Source organism: Populus trichocarpa, chromosome 11 (genome assembly GCF_000002775.5).
Source record: "Populus trichocarpa isolate Nisqually-1 chromosome 11, P.trichocarpa_v4.1, whole genome shotgun sequence".
NCBI classification, from domain to species: Eukaryota; Viridiplantae; Streptophyta; class Magnoliopsida; order Malpighiales; family Salicaceae; genus Populus; species Populus trichocarpa.
This window is the reverse complement of record NC_037295.2, coordinates 16,460,920-16,479,504: the sequence shown is the minus strand read 5'-3', so window position 1 is coordinate 16,479,504 and position 18,585 is coordinate 16,460,920. Positions and strand designations below refer to the sequence as shown.

Here is an 18,585-nt window from a genome sequence, read left to right as displayed (position 1 = left end):
TCCAATTATGTCCATAATCTTCTAATCTTTGCGAATTGATCTGAATTAATACTCCAAACTTTATTTTTCTTCACTTGAGTCTCTTATTGAATCCTCCCAAAACATGAAAAGTTTAATTAAGTCATTGAACCTAGTTAATTCTTTTAATTTTGGTCGAATTGGAATTCAACCTTAAATTTTGCTTCAAATCAAGTCTTTCTTCAACTCATCTTGTCAGCATACTTCAATTTGACTATTTTTCTGGTATTTTTATCCTTTGCAACTCAAATATTTATCTCCTCGTGTCCTGAAAATATTTTTTTTAATTTTAAATTTCTGATTATTTTGGATTTTTTGAACAAAAAATAAAAATATACAAATAATTTTTGGGAACCAAAATTAAGTTATGACAACTCAAATATCATAAGATAAAATTTAAAAATCATAATTGAGACAACTTTTATTTCATAATATATTTTAGCGCCAAAATATTTTAATATTTTAGATTTAATTTTTATTATTTTGATTATTTATTTTATTTGAAATAATTTATCAACCAGCAGGTGATGGTTTCAATAATATATTTTAGTCCCTTAGGCGATGATGGGGGCAGAGGGTGAACTAGCTGGTGAAGGTTTCCAATAAAGGGTAATTTCCATGGTCCAGGAGGTGGATTTGAACTTGACTCGTTGCTTTTGATAAGTTTTGTCAATGTCCATGAAAAAGAGATAACGAGAAGGATGGTTAGAAGAACAGGGAGAGAGAGCAACATCTGCTCTATTCTGAAAAAAATAATAAAATTAATTAGTGATAGGGGATTTCTAGTATGTGGTATGATGCAATTTCATGGCATATCCCTTCCTTTTATTGATGTAGTTGCATGGTTCAGGCAATTGTTTGGGGTTGGTATAATCACTCTCATAATCTAGAGACGATATAAGAAAGAAAAAAAAACGTATGATATAAATCCATCCAGTAATTTTATGCCATGTGATAAATAAAAAATCATGTATTTATTTTGAATTATTAAATTACAATTTTTAAAATTATAATACATACAACACTAAATTATTTAAATTATATAAAAATATATAGTGTTAGATGTGTTGAATTCTCAAAGGAAAGAGCTTTGTTTCACGATCTCTCTTTATTGAAGGATCCTTACTCTATGAGCTCATCTTAAATGAATAGCCCCACTTTATGATTTATTTTTAGGAGAGGAGCCCCACTCAGTAGATTTTTAGGAGCTAAAATAAGATGATTGTTTTCGGTTCGGTTTGGTTTTTATCTATAAAAACAACCAAATTGAATTTTTTTAAAAAGAAAACCAAAACCAAACCGAATCTGGTTCCAACCGACCGGTTTCAGTTTGGGTTTTTATGTCAAAAACCGAAAAAACCTATATTGTTTTTTAACATCCAAAAACCAAAAAATCAAACCCATCTTCATCACCAGTAGCCCCAACGACAGTGTTGAATCTATACTAGCCTTTTCTCAAGCAAATAGCCTCCTACAAAACCACAAAAACACATCATGCTCTTTTACAGTAATCAATCACTCCTCACTATCACAAACCCAAAAACCTACATCATCGAAAACCATACTCTCAAATACAAACCATCACCACTACAATAAACATTGTCCAGTGCCCACTACCACTTTCTTTACCCATTTTTTTTTTTTTAAAAAAACATAGCAACGGCCAACAACCCAAACCATAAAATTAAGCTCCGACCCCACCTTTATTGCCTCTACTAATCACCTGTAAATTGAAGAAATCTTACTGCTGTTGAGGCTTAGGGTTGTTGCTGGGATGATATATCTAAAAATGATTAAAGAATGAAGATTGAAAGGTTAGGTGTGGTGTGTGGGAGCTTAGGTTAGGGTGGTTGAACTTTGAAGAACGAAGAATTAGTGTTGTAGAATTAATTGTGTTGTGTGCTGTGTGCTGTGAAGAATTAATTGTATTAATTGTGCTGTGTGCTGTGCGCTGTGTGCTGTGAAGAATTAAGACGTGAGTAGACTTGTGAGAGCTTGGGTGGGGGGTAGTGGAAGTACGAATAATTAATTGGGTGTAGAGTTTGTAGATTTTTTTAGTGTTGTGGGAGGCTGTACCGCTGTGAGGATTGAAAATTTGAAATGTGGTGTGGCCTGTGTGGATTGTGTGGCATGTCTGATTGTGAGGACTGAGAAGTATTTATAGATTTTTTTTTAATTTAAATCGATTGTGTTCGGTTCAGGTTGCTCGGTTTAAGCATTATAAAATCAAAACCAAACTGAACCGGAAGTTTTTCTAAATATTCTAATTGGTTTTTTTTTATGGTTCGGTTTTTTTTTGTTAATATTTTTTCAGTTTTCTCGGTTAAATCAAATTTTCAATTTTTTTACTCACCCCAAAATCCACAAGCTTGTTTTAGAAAAAAACATATATATATATATATATATATATATATATATATATATATTAACAATACTCTAAAAGGCGTGGGAAAAGTACGTAGCTTTCCCACGCCTTTTATTTTAATTGTACTTATATATTATAATTATAATTATATTATATTATAATTTTATTATTGTAACATATACTAAAATTGCTCAGTCTTTTATTGCAGTGCAGTGAAAAGGCTGAGCTTTTTTTTTTGTTTTTTTTTGCTTTGTTTTTTTTAATGAATATTTTTTTTGTTTAATTTTTTTTGTTAATGTTAATTTGTTTTTCTATTTAGTTATCAAACTTTCATGACATTGATTCCAGGTTTGACCGGTTAACCCAGATTTTTTTTCTAGTTTTTCTTTTTAATTAATTTTTTCGTTTAATTTAGTTTGTTAATGTTAATTTTTTTTTCTATTTAGTTATCAAACTTTTATGACATGGATTTCGGGTTTGACCCGTAAATTTTTTTTCCTACTCAGTTATCAAACTTTCATGACACGAATCTCAGGTTTGACGGGTTAACATGGTTTGAAGGGTTAACCCAGTTAATTCAGATTTTGTTTTTATTTTTCTTCATTAGTTTTTTTCTTCATGTAGGCTTTTTTTTCTTTGTTTTTTTCTTTTAAATTGAACTTTTTCTGTTTAGTATTGTTTTTTTGCTTTTTTCTTTTTTTTTCTTTTTAATTAATTTTTTAAAATTTAGTTTGTTAATATTAATTTTTTTTTCTATTTTGTTATTAAACTTTCATAACACGGATCCCAGGTTTAACGGGTTATTATAACATATACTAAAACTGTTCAGTCTTTTACTACATAGTGTAGTCCACAGTGAAAAGGGTGAAAAGGTTGAGCTGTTTTTTTTTTTTTTCCTTTTGCTTTGTTTTTTTTTGTTTTTTTTAATGAATATTTTTTTTTGTTTAATTTTTTTTTGTTAATGTAAATTTTTTTTTTCTATTTAGTTATCAAACTTCCATGACATGGATTCCGGGTTTGACGGGTTAACCCAGATTTTTTCTTCTGGTTTTTCTTTTTAATTAATTTTTTTGTTTAATTTAGTTTGTTAATGTTAAATTTTTTTCTATTTAGTTATCAAACTTTTATGACACGGATCCCGGGTTTGGCGGGTTAACCTGGTTTGACGGGTTAGCCCAGTTAATTCTGGGTTAACCTGTCAATCTTTCCCCACGCCTTTATTTTCGTTGTGCTTAATATTATAATTATATTATATTATATTATATTATCATAACATATACTAAAATGCCTTAGTGTTTCATTGTGCACTACACAGTGTAGTCCACAGTGAAACACTTAACTGTCTTTTTTTTCATTTTTAATTTTTCTTTCGTTTTTAGTTAATTGTTTTTTTGTTTTTTATGCCTTTATGGGTTTTTTTTTTGCCTTTTTCTCTTAATAATTTTTTTTTGTTTAATTTAGTTTGTTAATGTTATTTTTTTTTAATTTTGTTATCAGACTTTCATGACACAGATCCCAGGTTTGACGAGCTAGCCCAAATTTTTTTTTCTTTTTTTTAATTAATTTTTTTCGTTTAGTTTAGTTTGTTAATGTTAGATTTCTTTCTATTTAATTATCAGACTTTCATGATACGTATCCCGGACATGAGGGGTTAATCTGGTTTGACAGGGTAGCCCAGTTAATTCTGGGTAACTTGTCAATCTCCTCCCCCCCCCCCGCCCTTTTCTTTTGTTGTACTTATATATTATAATTATTATATTATATTATATTATATTATACTAAAATGCATTAGTGTTTCACTATGCACTGCACAGTGCAGTCCACAGTGAAACACTGAGCTGTGTTTTTTTTTTTTAAAAATTTTTTTTTTTTTTTTTTTTTCCGTTTTTAGTTAAATTTTTTTTTCGTTTTTATGCCTTTATGGGTTTTTTTTTTGCTTTTTTTCTTTGTGTTTTTTCTTTTAATGAATTCTTTTTTAATTTAGTTTGTTAATATTAAATTTTTTTTATTTAGTTATCAGACTTTCATGACACAGATCTCGGGTTTGACGGGTTAACCTGGTTTGACAAGTTAACCCGGAATTTGTTTTTTGCTTTTTTTTCTTTTTAATTAATTTTTTTCGTTTATTTTAGTTTGTTAATGTTAAATTTATTTCTATTTAATTATCATACTTTCATGACACGTATCCCGGGCTTGACGGGTTAACTTGATTTGACGGGTTAGCCGAGTTAATTCTGGGTTAAACCGTCAATTGTTTTTTCTATTTTGTTATCAAACTTTCATGACGCGAATCCAAGGTTTGACAGGTTAACCTGGTTTGAAGGGTTAACCTGGTTTGAAGGGTTAACCCAGTTAATTCAGATTTTTTTTTCTTTTTCTTCATTAGTTTTTTCTTCCTGTTGGTTTTTTTTCTTTTTTATTAATCTATTTAATTATCACACTTTTATGGCACAACCTTGTAGCCAGACCCACATCTAAGGCTCTTGGGCTCGGTGTTGCAGCTAGACCCACTTAAACTCGAGTCATGCAAGTTTAATATTATTTTTAATATTATAAATATTACTCTTGGGTCAGACGTTGCAGCTAAACCCAAGACTCTTGGGTATATATTTGCAGAAAGACCTAACACTCTTAGATCTTAGCCTTTTTTTCATATTTTTTATGCAAGAAAAAAAATTGACCCGCGACATCGCGTTAAGCCAGTTAATTCAGATTTTTTTTTCTTTTTCTTTATTAGTTTTTTTTTATTTCTGTTGGTTGTTTTTCTTTTTAATTAATCTATTTAATTATCACACTTTTATGACACGACTTTGCAGCCAGACCCACATCCAAGGCTATTGAGTCTGGTATTGCAGCCAGACCCACTTAAACTTGGGTCATGCAATTTTAATGTTATTATTAATATTATAAATATTACTCTTGGGTCAGGCGTTGCAGCTAAACCCAAGACTCTTGGGTATAACTTTGCAGAAAAACCTAACACTTTTAGATCTTAGTTTTTTTTGATATTTTTAATGCAAAAAAAAAAAAAAAATTAACCCTCGGCATCGCGCGGGTTATGTAACTAGTATATATATATATATAAAATAAGGCCTTGCTATACATAACTTTAGATTTTAAAGGCTCAGTTCAGTCGCATGGAATGAGATTTCTAGTCAAGCCCAAATATATACAGGCTTCAATCAAAGAAAATGAAAAACATGTGAGCTAAAAAAAAAATGCAGTGAATATCCAAGAAAAGAAAATACATGATTTAAAGAACTTCCATAGTGCCTATGTCCAGGAACTCTGTTCATGTAGAGCTAAAATTTAAATGGCAGGGAAATATTTTCACATGCAAAGGCAAAACACAACATCAACAATCCTTGGACATCAACCTCATTGTTTTGACTTTAATATCAAAGCAGGCATGTTCATTTCATAAATATGATGAGGGGTTCATGATGGTGAAAAAGAAAACCAACTAAAAAGCCTGCAACTTGAGCTTATAATTGAGAGAAATCCATGATCATGGGATGCATATGCAAAGAAAATATAGCATCCGACCCTAACATCCTACACATACTGCCATATCATAACTTGGATCAACAGAATACAAAACACAAAGGTGGGCTAACATTATCAATGCGATGTGCTCATGAAGGACAAAGCATCATACCTAGCAATATTCTTGGTTAGAATACAAACTGAGGCTCACGGCTGGAGCAAGGCTGATGCTCACAGTTGTTTCAACGAGAAAACAAAGAAATAAGGCTGCTGAGACTTGAAGCCTCTGCTACTTGGTCACAACTGAATCAAATTAATGCTGCTCACGGCTGCAACAGAGGCGGTGCCAGCTGCTCGCGGTGGAGTCTGTTACTGCTCACTGCTTCGGTGTTGCTATGGCTAGGGGTGTAACTCTTCTGACACCGGTCAACCGGTTTAAGTCTTGCTGGCAAGCGGTTGGAGTTCGCTGCTGCTGCTGGTGCAGAGCTTTAGTGGAGTAATGTGTTTGTTCCTACCAGGGTCTCTGATTGTTGTTTTTGGCTGGAATAGGATAATGGTGGTATTCTCGTGTGGAGAAATGGTATTTTTGGCTGGAACATGGGAGGAAAAGTGGTGCTTCGTATTTTTTATTCTTTTTTAACGGCTGGGACAAGGGAATTCCCTTGGTTGGACAGAGTGTTTCTGGGCTGAAGGGTTTTCTAACTATTAGTCTCTCTAATCATTAAAGTTGGTCCACCCGAGTAGAGTGGAATATAGTTTTAGAGGTTAAGTCTAGTCAATTTAAATTTAAAATATAAAAATAAAAAAATTATCTTTTTAAACAAAATTTTTTTTGTTGATATTTTAGAAATGTAAGCTAAGTTCACAAGGGTTTAGTAGAGTAATGAAGGCCAGGAGAGAAGAAACGGTGGCTGTGATGGCTCCTACCAGGGTCTGTGATTGTTGTTCTTGGCTGGAATAGGATGCTGGTGGTGTTCTTGTGTGGTGTACTAGGTGCTGTAAGGGAGGAGAAATGGTATTTTTGGATGGAATAGGTGAGGAAAAGTGGTGCTTTGTATTTTTTATGATTTTTTACGGCTGGGACAAGGGAATTCCCTCTGGTTTTGGTTGGACTGAGTGTTTATAGGCTGAAGGGTTTGCAAACGCAGTGTGTGGGTGTGAGTTTTTCAATTCTGTCGTCTCCCCCTATTTGTTGGAATGGGTTCCTTTTATTTATAGAGGTGGTGACGGTGCATTCGCTCCCTCGGCTAATTCGAGTTGATTATCTAAGAAAATTATAGGAAAAATAAAAAAATACAGATAATTTTGAGGAACCCAAACAAAATTAAGTTCTGACAAATTATATCATATATCATAAGATGAATATTAAAAATCATAGTTGAGACAACTTTTATTTCATAATATATATTTTAGCGCTAAAATAATTTAGCAGTTTTTATCCCACGAGTGAACGATATGAAATGGGAATTAACTTAAGATCTCGTTTTCTCTTAACTGTGCCACCAAGAGACTCAGTCATGTCAAGATCTTCAGGTTTCAATCCATCAGCAGGTTTCCAGTCAAAATGGTATAACATCTGCGCAAGTGGAAACTCAATGTTGGCTATAGCAAACAACATGCCAGGGCACATCCTCTTTCCAGCACCAAATGGGATGAATTCGAAGTCGCTACCCTTAAAATCAGTCGAAACATTGATGAATCTGTCTGGATAGAATCTCTCAGGTTCATTCCAATAATTAGGATCTCTTCCAATTGCCCATGCGTTAATCAATACTTTACTTTTGACGTGGATGTCGTATCCATTAACATTACATCTCTTCCTACACTCTCTTGGAATCAATGGTCCAGAAGGATGTAATCTTAGAGTTTCTTTGATAATCAACTTCAAGAATTTTAAATCATGAAGGCTTGCTTCGTCAGGAATAGTTCCAATATCATTGAAGACTTGTCTCACTTCTTTTTGTGCCTTTTCCATTACTCTCGGGTTCTTTACCAATTCTGACATTGCCCACTCTAAAGCTGTTGACGAAGTGTCACCTCCACCGCTGAACATTCCCTGAAAGGTAATTAAGTATGACATGTTAGATAGGATTGAGTTCACTTCCAGTTAAGAGTAACATGATGTAAGTCAAATATAGAGTATAGACCATTGGTTTGCATATATATATATATGATTTCATTTCATCAAGTTTGTGGATGGTTATATTTTTTTGAAAAAAAATTGATTGATTAGTGCGTGTAACAAAGCGAAAATATATACTAACCAGGATGATAGCTTTGATAGCGCTTGTTGTTAATTGGAATTCAAGGTTTCCATGGTCTTGGAGATTCAAAAGAACACCGAGAAGATCATCCTCTTCGTTCTTGTCCATCTTTGACGCTAAAGCGGAGTTGGCTCTACGCTCGGAGATGATGCTTTCAAGTATCTCATCTGCTTCTCTATGCATCCTTTCGAGTCTAGACCTGACCCGACTGACCATGTAAATAAATTTGGAGGAAGGGAATATATCTATCATATTAAAACCTCCAGTGACGAAGTGCCTCCGTCAATTCGTCAACAATTGGTAAGAAAGCTTCTTGGTTTTTGCATTTGTTACCAATGCTTGTTCTCGCAGTGATGCCATTTTCTAAAGAAAATATCATCCTACTAAGGTTGATTGGAGACCCCTCTTGTGAATGAATGGAAGTAATCAAATTAGATACCTCTTCTTCCCTAATAGATTTGAATGATCGTACACGTTTTGCAGAAAGAAGCTCTAATATGGAGATTTTTCTTAGTTGTCTCCAATATTCGCCATACGGTGCAAATGCAATGTCTTTACGGTTGTAGAACAGGACGCTTGCAGCTAGGAGATGAGGTCTTTCAACAAAGTTGACATCACTTCTTTCGCCGCTTCTGATGAAGAAATAATGACAGTGGAAACTTCACCAACTTGAAGTTGCATGACAGGTCCAAATTTCTTGGCCAAGTCCCTTAGGCGATGATGGGGCAGAGGGTGAACTAGCTGGTGAAGGTTTCCAATAAAGGGTAATTTCCATGGCCCAGGAGGTGGATTTGAACTTGACTTGTTGCTTTTGATAAGTTTCGTCCATGTCCATAAAATGGAGATAACGAGAAGGATGGTTAAAAAAACAGGGAGGGAGAGCAACATTTGCTCTATTCTGAAAAACAAATATTAATTAGTGACAGAGTCTCTGATTGTTGTTTTTGGCTGGAATAGGATGCTGGTGGTGTTCTCGTGTGGTGTACTTGGTGCTGTAGGGGAGGAGAAACGGTGTTTTTTGCTGGAACAGGGGAGGAAAAGTGGGACAAGGGAATTCCCTCTGGTTTTGGTTGGAGTGTGGGTTTTTCAGTTCTGTCCTCTCCCCCTATTTATAGAAGGTGGGGAAGGTGCCTAGGCTCCTTCTATTTTCATTGAATTCGGACAATTTGAATTGATTATTCAAGATTTTTTTATTAAATCCCTGGTCATGTTAATTTTTGCATTATCTTTTACAATATAGTTCTTGGTTTTGAATATATTTAATGTCATTATCATTGAGCTTCAAAATTCTAATTTCTTTAAATTTATCCTTGATTTTTAATCAATTACAGTCCCTGAATATGCACGTTTCTTTCACTTTAATCCTTAGTTTTAGAATTGTTCAATTTACTCTTAATTAGCCTTCAAATTTTAATTTTCCTGCAATTGCACCCATGATTGCATTAATTTAACCTTCCAAAGCTCCAATTATATCCCTAATCTTCTAATTTTTGCGAATTGATCTGAATTAATACCCCAAACTTTATTTTTCTTTAATTGAGTCTCTTATTGAATCCTCCTAATACATGAAAAGTTTAATTAAGTCATTGAACATAATTAATTCTTTTAATTTTGGTCAAATTGGAATTCAACCTTAAATTTTGCTTCAAATTAAGTCTTTCTTTAATTCCCTCTGGTTTTGGTTGGACAGAGTGTTCCTGGGCTGAAGGGTTTGCAAACGCAGTGTGTGGGAGCGGGTTTTTCAGTTTTGTCCTCTCCCCCTTTTTGTTGGAATGGGTTGCTTTTATTTATAGGCGGTGAGGAAGGTGCTTACGCTCCCTTCCATATATTTTTTTAACACTAAGGTGAAAATATATAGTGTTAAATGTGTTGAGTTTCTAAAGGAAGGAGCCCCCACTCCTGGTCTCTTTTTAGGTGAGGATCCTCACTCCATGAGCTCACCTTAGGGGAAGAGTCTGACTTCATGGTCTCGCCTTAGAAGATGAGCTCGACTACGTAATCTCTTTCTAGAGAAGAAGCCTGACTTCATAGGCTCGCTCTAAGGGAGCGTTTGGCTCTACTGTTCAACCTGCTTTTCAGCGAATTTTAAATTTTTTTTTTTTTGCTAAAATTAAGTGCGGTTTGTACCTTTTGGATCGTTTTGATGTGCTGATATCAAAAATGATTTTTAAAAAATAAAAAAACATCATTGGCATGTATTTCGGCACGAAAAGCTATTTGAAAAGCAACCACTACCACACTCCCAAACACCCTCTAAGGGAAAAACTCGACTCCATACGAGAGGAGCACAAATCCATAGGTTTGTCCTAAAAAGCACGCCTTGAACCCTTTTTTTTTCTACCTCTAATGGGCACAAGCAAATTGCCTAAGCTAACCTTTCTTTTGAGGATTTTTTCGGGATTTTATGTGGTTACCTCATTATTTTGTATTGTTCCAATAATTATTATTTTATATAGAATATAACTTAAAATATCATAAAAATAGAATTACAATCCTGTCTCTTATATCCACAAAATACAAGATTTATGAACTATAAATACACCATGAATATTTAAACTTAAGGTTCATAGTCTCTTCATTTTTAACACTTTCAACATACATATTTTCATAGTTTATCTCTTTAAAACATCATTACACTTTCTCTCTCTATAAAATTAATGATTTAAGCATCAAAGAGTTCTCACTTCCATCATAAGAGATCTTTTATAGTTACCAGATACCAGATACTTTAATTTACCAAACACCACTTATTAGCTACTCGAGTTTTTTATATCAAGCTACCAGATATATTAACTAATAAGAATGAATCAAATTGTCTCAACTAAAAAATTAATCAATTATCTATAACATTAGTTTTATTCTTAAATATTTTAGATTTTGTGACTTCATGATAGAATAATTCAAAACTTATATATAACTATTTTATCACTTAACACATTTTAACCATTTATTATTTTTTCCGCATGCGAAGCAATATGTTTTAGAAAGGGAGAGATATATAAAAAACAAGAGGTCAAACTTTTTTCACTTGACACATTTTAAACAAGAGGTACCTCTTGCTTTTTATATATATATATTTGGGATCGAGAGAAAGGGCAACGAAGAAGTGTACCTAAAGTACTTTTCTCTTTTGTCATAAGAGGACATATTAGCATATACACAAAGAAAGGTCACCTCTTTTGTCCTAATAGTGAATTATTGATCGAGGAGGAGGTACCAATAATAGAACAAAAAACATCACAGCATTTATCACTCCTTAAACGTGATATTAATGCTTCATTGCAGTTTTTATTTTAAATTATTAAAAATTTGTTATATTATATTATCGATAGTATGCTTGTAGTATTTCTGACTCTAGTATCAGTTGATATTTAACTACAAATACTTTCAACTTTAGCGTTGATAAATATTTCATAGCTAAAAAAAATATATGGTATTCCTGGCTTTGACGTTAGTGAATAAACCAGTAAAATAATTTTTTTTAAAAGAAAAAAAATATAGTATACCGGATTTACATTTTATAATAAAAATTCACAGATCAATTATATAGTGAAATATATAAAAAATAATATGAGGGACCTACAAATAAATAAAAAAAGGTCCAAATTTTTTTTTTGGAATTTTCTGATATCAGAAAAGGCCTGTTTGACTATATATCAAAATAAAAAAGAGTGTAATAAAAGATATAAGACATAAGAGTATGTTTTGTCAAACACATCTTTGGTCCAAAACAAATTGGGCTGGCTGGGTTGAGGTCAGCCTAGTCCGGCCTCAACTTTTTCTCCTTTTTTTGAGGCTAGGTCTGACCAACCCGTAGGAGGCACGCGTGAACTAGTTCACACGTGCATGTACAGTTACCAGTGAATTAAAATTCACATGAACAACCTTGAGGGGTAGCTCAACTGATTAGACCTTGAGTTTGCTCTCCAATTATCACGAGTTTGAGTTATCTCAAGGCTACTGAAAGCTTACATGGTCGTTAATTTTAAAACTCGTGGAATTAGTCGATACGTGTACAAGTAGGCCCGGCCAACTACGTTAAAAAAAAAAAATTCACATGATCAGTAAGATGTCGATTAATTGTTTATGTTCTTTCCTTCTGCTCGTCTGTCTTCCTCTCGTGTTCGTTCTCTCTGGTTTTTCAATTTTTTTTCTGGGTTTGTTTCTTCGTGTCTGTATGTGTTTTGTTCTCTATGTGGTTCTTCCTTTTCTTCTGGTTTTCTCTCTGTTTGCGTTTTTTTTTCCGTGTTTTTCTTCCTGTCCGTTTTTTTATTCTTCTCTCTCTGTCGTCCTGGTTTCTCTGTGTTCGTTTTTGGTTGGTTGGATCATCCAACCTGCGGCGAGGGGAAGTTGAAGTTCCCTTTTTTGCTGGGGGACGGTCACAAGTCTCTCTGTCTTCTGTGTGTTCTGTCTCTGTTGTGTGCGCTCCCTGGTCCTGTTTCTGGTGCAGTGCAGTTGCTACTGAAGATGGAGACCTGGAGCTGCTACTGAAGACGAAGTGAGGGCGCGCTGCAGGAATACTATGATCTCAACTTTTGTTTCTCTCTTCTCTTCGTTCGTCCTCTGTTCTTTTCGTTCCCTATGGTTTATTCCCCAACGTCTTGATTTGATTGCATTAATTAATGAAATTGAAGCTTATAGATAATGTGGTAACTTTTGTATAAGGTTATTAAGATTTTATTTGCCTGTAGCGGATAAGATCAATTTTTTTTATTTATATTTAATGATAAGGGATATTTCTGGACTATCTAGCATGTCAACTGAATCTTAAAAACAAGACAATTTTAAAAAACATAACTCTATATTAATCCTGTGTAATAAAAAAAAATTAGAAAAACGAACTCATAAAGTTCAAAAATATAGCATACTTCATTAATTGCTTAATCAATCTCTTTAAATTAGTTATCCATGAAGAAATTATTTTAAAGATCTCTTTTACCATGGTGGATTCTATAAATATTTACCCACCAACGAAGCATGATATCATTGATATCCATGACTAACTCTTAGCATGCAAATGTGTGTTTTCTTGAAGTTAGATTTGGAAACCACTTCCGAAAGCAAGGCATTTATGCCTTCAGCTAACCAAAACTAAGAAGAAAGATTTTAAAATAGTGTTATAATCAGTTCTTTATTTCAGAGTATAGCTTATCATATCAAAATGTTACAATCTTTTTTTAGATTAACATAGATGTCTGAGCCAGTTTGTATGTATCTCGACTAATTCCACAGGTCCTGAAGTTAATGACCAAGTAAGTCTCAGTACATATTCAGGTCATGGTCTTTCTTCTCTTCATAAAAGTTAACAACTTTCAACAAAAACAAGTAGTTATTGATCAGAAAAGACTTTTAAAGACATGTAATGTAAGCTATGGTTCACGACTAAAATAGAATGGATAATTACTAGACTCAAATGTTGTTTATAGGTCAAAAAACATAGAATCACTTATTTTTGGTAGAGACCTTTTGGGCTTACCATCTACATTTTGATTATTTGATGATCATTGTCATCATGATCTTAACTCTTCAAGTTTTTGTGGTTTGTTATTCAACATTTATCTTTTAATGGATGGTTAACAACCAAAACATGCCTTTTAAAGTTTTATGAAGAAGTAAAGATTGATTCTTTTGGAAAAGTTCTTGTGATGCCTCTTGAGGTGTTCTGATTTTTCAGAGAGAAAGTGTTCAAGGTTGGTAATCTGCCTTAGCACATTTTGATGTGTGCGATTTCTTTTTTGATGAAGAAGGCTTTTAAGAGTTGAACAACCATTTTAGGATCATGATAATATTGAATAAGATCATGATCCACTTTCAAATAATTCTTTGTATTATTTGTATTATTTTTCCTAAAAGTTTGACTTTTGATTAGAAAGGAATTTTAAAGACACGCAATGTTAACTATGAAAAGAAAGGATTTCTTAAGCTCAAAATGTGTTTAAAGGGTTTAGATGAACTAGATCACTTCATAACATTTTTGAACTTTTCAATCATGTTGCATGATTGCTCTTTTTGTTTTTTGAATTTGCCTTGATAGTGTGTCCTTTTGACTTTGACTTCTCTTTTTTAAGCATGCCTCTTTAGCATTTTGCTTCACACGCTTTTCATAATTATGGCTGCCTTGAAACTTTTTAGAGATTTATTCACTTCTAATGGTTCCTTTTATCCATAGGTGTGATCCTCGTCATCTCGAATGTCATTTTATCAAGATTTATTCTCCGTATTATTTCATAAGAGCTCATTGTGATGTATTTTATTATTTTTCTTCAAGTTTTAATTATGTGTTTATTAATGGGTCTTCTAACAAGATAATTTTGACAGTTAAATTTTAGCATTGTTTTTAAAACAAAAGGACACAACTTTATTATTTAAAAGGATACAATTTTATTTCAAATAGAATATTTTAATCGACATAACTCCTGGTTTAAAAATTTTAATTCACTCCAATAAAAAATTACATTACATCGGAAGGAAATTCTATCAGTTCTAAACAATTTTTTCATTGAGACAACTTTTATTTCATAACATAACACATATCATACAAACTTTTATTTCATATCATAACATATTGTAACAATTTTTATCCCACGAGTGAACGATATGAAATGGGAATCAACTTAAGATCTTGTTTTCTTTTAACTGCGCCACCAAAAGACTCAGTCATGTCGAGATTTTCAGGCTTCAATCCACCAGCAGGTTTCCAGTCAAAATGGTATAACATCTGCGCAAGTGGAAACTCAGTGTTGGCTGTAGCAAACAACATGCCAGGACACATCCTCTTTCCAGCACCAAATGGGATGAATTCAAAGTCGCTACCCTTAAAATCAGTCGAAACATTCATGAATCTCTCTGGATAGAATCTCTCAGGTTCATTCCAACAATTTGGATCTCTTCCAATTGCCCATGCATTAATCAATACTTTACTTTTGACGTGGATGTCGTATCCATTAACATCACATCTCTTCCTGCACTCTCTTGGAATCAATGGTACAGGAGGATGTAATCTTAGAGTTTCTTTGATAATCAACTTCAAGAATTTTAAATCATGAAGGCTTGTTTCGTCAGGAATAGTTCCAAGATCATTGAAGACTTGTCTCACTTCTTTTTGTGCCTTTTCCATGACTCTCGGGTTCTTTATCAATTCTGACATTGCCCATTCTAAAGCTGTTGACGAAGTGTCACCTCCACCACTGAACATTTCCTGAAAGGTAATTAAGTAAAGAATGACATATTAGATAGGATTGAGTTCACTTCCAGTTAGGAGGAGTAACATGATGTAAGTAAAAATATAGAGTATAGACCGTTGGTTTGCATTTAAATATATATATATGATTTCATTTCATCAAGTTTGTGGATGGTTATATTTTTTTTATAAAAAAACTGATTAATTAGTGCTTGTAACAAAGCGAAAATATATACTAACCAGGATGACTGCTTTGATAGTGCTTGTTGTTAATTGGAATTCAAGGTTTCCATGGTCTTGAAGATTCAAAAGAACACCAAGAAGATCATCCTCTTCGTTCTTGCCCATCTTTGACGCTAAAGCGGAGTTGGCTCTACGCTCGGAGATGATGCTTTCAAGTATCTCATCTGCTTCTCTGTGCATCCTTTCGAGTCTAGACCTGAACCGACTGACCATGTAAAGAAATTTGGAGGAAGGGAACATATCTATCATATTCAAACCTCCAAGTGCCTCCGCCAATTCCTCAACAATTGGTAAGAAACCTTCGTGGTTTTTGCATTTGTTACCAATGCTTGTTCTCGCAGTGATGCTATTTTCTAAAGAAAATATCATCCTACTAAGGTTGATTGGAGACCCCTCTTTTGAATAAATGGAAGCAATAAAATTAGATACCTCTTCTTCCCTGATAGATTTGAATGATCGTACACGTTTTGCCGAAAGAAGCTCTAATATGGAGATTTTTCTTAGTTGTCTCCAATATTCGCCATACGGCGCAAATGCAATGTCTTTACGGTTGTAGAACAGGACGCTTGCAGCTAGGAGATGAGGTCTTTCAACAAAGTTGATTTCATGGGTTTTCATCACTTCTTTCGCTGCTTCTGATGAAGAAATAATGACAGTGGAAACTTCACCAACTTGAAGTTGCATGACAGGTCCAAATTTCTTGGCCAAGTCCCTTAGGCGATGATGGGGCAGAGGGTGAACTAGCTGGTGAAGGTTTCCAATAAAGGGTAATTTCCATGGCCCAGGAGGTGGATTTGAACTTGACTTGTTGCTTTTGATAAATTTCGTCCATGTCCATAAAATGGAGATAACGAGAAGGATGGTTAAAAAAACGGGGAGGGAGATCAACATTTGCTCTATTCTGAAAAACAAATATTAATTAGTGACAGGGTCTCTGATTGTTGTTTTTGGCTGGAATAGGATGCTGGTGGTGTTCTCGTGTGGTGTACTAGGTGCTGTAGGGGAGGAGAAATGGTGTTTTTTGCTGGAACAGGGGAGGAAAAGTGGGACAAGGGAATTCCCTATGGTTTTGGCTGGACTGTTTGCGAACGCAGTGTGTGGGTGTGGGTTTTTCAGTTCTGTCCTCTCCCCCTATTTGGTGGAATGGGTTCCTTTTATTTATGTAAGGTGGGGAAGGTGCATAGGCTCCTTCTATTTTCATTGAATTCGGACAATTTGAATTGATTATTCAAGATTTTTTTTATTAAATCCCTGTTCATGTTAATTTTAGCATTTGATATTTGATATCTTTTACAATATAGTTCTTGATTTTGAATATTTTTAATTTCATTATTGATTAAGCTTTAAAATTCTAATTTCTTTAAATTTATCCTTGATTTTTAATCGATTACAGTAATTGAATACATATGTCTCTTTTACTTTGTGAACTAGAATTTTTCTAAATTGATTGAGAAATAGAATTTATAGTTTTTTTTATATATAGAGAGTTATTATGATTTTAAATAAATATTTTTTTTTAGAGTTGATGAATAATTTTAAAAGTATCTAATTTATCATAAAATTAAATAAAAATAATTTATAAAAATAACAAAGTTATTAAACTCATTGAAGTTTATGACCCAGATTGCAGGGGTCGATTCAATCTGGTATTGTCACAATATTAAAAAACAATTTTTGTTTTAAAATATTTTTTAAAAGTTATGTTATATTTTTATCACTTATTCAAATTATTTTTGAATCCATTAAATTGAATGATTGACTTTGGGTTAGTTTCCATAATTCAATTCAAAACTTAAACTAGATAAGGACTCTGGTTGGCAGGTTTTAAAATCATTCGATTTAATAATATTACTAAACATTTTTTTTTAATTTTAAAAGAAATAATATGATCCACACTCCACAGCCTATCATAGAAAAATATACTAGTGTGTGTGAGAGAGAGAGAGAGTGAGAGAGATAGAGAGAGAGAGAGTGTTTTTTCTTTCATTTGTTTCATTTGTCTCATACGGAAAACTCAACTCTTTTGTCATCAGAGGACTTGTTACCATTTATACTTTTCTCTTTCATTGTCTCATACGGAAAACTCAACTCTTTTGTCATCAGAGGACTTGTTACCATTTATACTTTTCTCTTTCATTGTCTCATACTGAAAACTAGGGGTGAGCAAATTCGGTTCGGTTCGGTTTTTACCTAAAAAACTAACCAAAATCAAATTTTGAAAAACTTAAAAATTCAAACCGGACCCGAACCGGAACCGGTTCAAACCGACCGGTTTCGGTTCGGTTCGGTTTTTTTATCAGAAAAACTGGAAAACCTGTATTATTGTTTTTTTGGGCCTTTTTGGGCTTTTTTGGGCTTTTTTGGGCTTTTTAATGGGCTTTCTGATGGGCTTGTAATTAATGTAAATATCATCTAATTTTGTTACAAAATTCTATAATATATTTAATATTTTTTTTCACTAAATATTCATTTATATTAAATTATTAGTGCTAATATTATGTTTAATATGTTGCACATCTTTCTAATATTTATATTTTGGAGTTTGGACTCCTCATGCATCAAAATTTAAATAACACACACACCAAATTAAAATTAAAATTACAAAGCATTGCCTTCAAAATGGGTTTAAAAAAACAACAAATAACATTGCCATAAAAAATAAAATACTTCATGCAAAAAATATAAATCTTCATTGTGCACATCATCTCAATCAAAAAGCACAACAAGATAACAAGAACATTGCACTTTGATTCCGTAATACCATTGACATCAAAACCTGAAAATCAAGATCTAAAATTATAACATGATAAAATAAATTAGAATATGTAAAAATAAATAGTAGTATTTTACCATCAAAGTAACTTTTGAACTAATTATCATCCGTTACTAAATGTAACTTTCCACCAAATTCTACAAAATAAAAAATTAGACATGTTAGATGATTGCAAACAATTTAATTAATAAATAACAAAATAAAAGGTGCAAATTTCAAAAAACAATTACCTGACTCAAGGTTTTCGTAGGTTTCA

General features: G+C 32.9%; 1 protein-coding gene across 2 annotated transcripts; it reads right to left on the bottom strand.

The window, feature by feature from the left end:
- Positions 1–7,198: 7,198 nt before the first annotated feature.
- Positions 7,199–16,674, bottom strand: LOC112325923 (cytochrome P450 726A27). Of its 2 annotated transcripts, XM_052445626.1 has the most exons (3): positions 15,814–16,674; positions 8,134–8,393; positions 7,199–7,925 (listed from the first exon to the last, which is right to left on the bottom strand). In XM_052445626.1, exons 1-3 carry the CDS (start codon positions 16,445–16,447, stop codon positions 7,305–7,307), a joined length of 1,515 nt encoding a protein of 504 aa, XP_052301586.1. In that variant the 5' UTR covers positions 16,448–16,674; the 3' UTR covers positions 7,199–7,304. The 2 variants fall into 2 exon arrangements, with proteins under 2 accessions (XP_052301586.1, XP_024448846.1); XM_024593078.2 differs by lacking the exons at positions 7,199–7,925; positions 8,134–8,393 and adding an exon at positions 14,617–15,331 and having other exon boundaries at positions 15,554–16,674.
- Between the last annotated feature and the right edge of the window lie 1,911 nt (positions 16,675–18,585).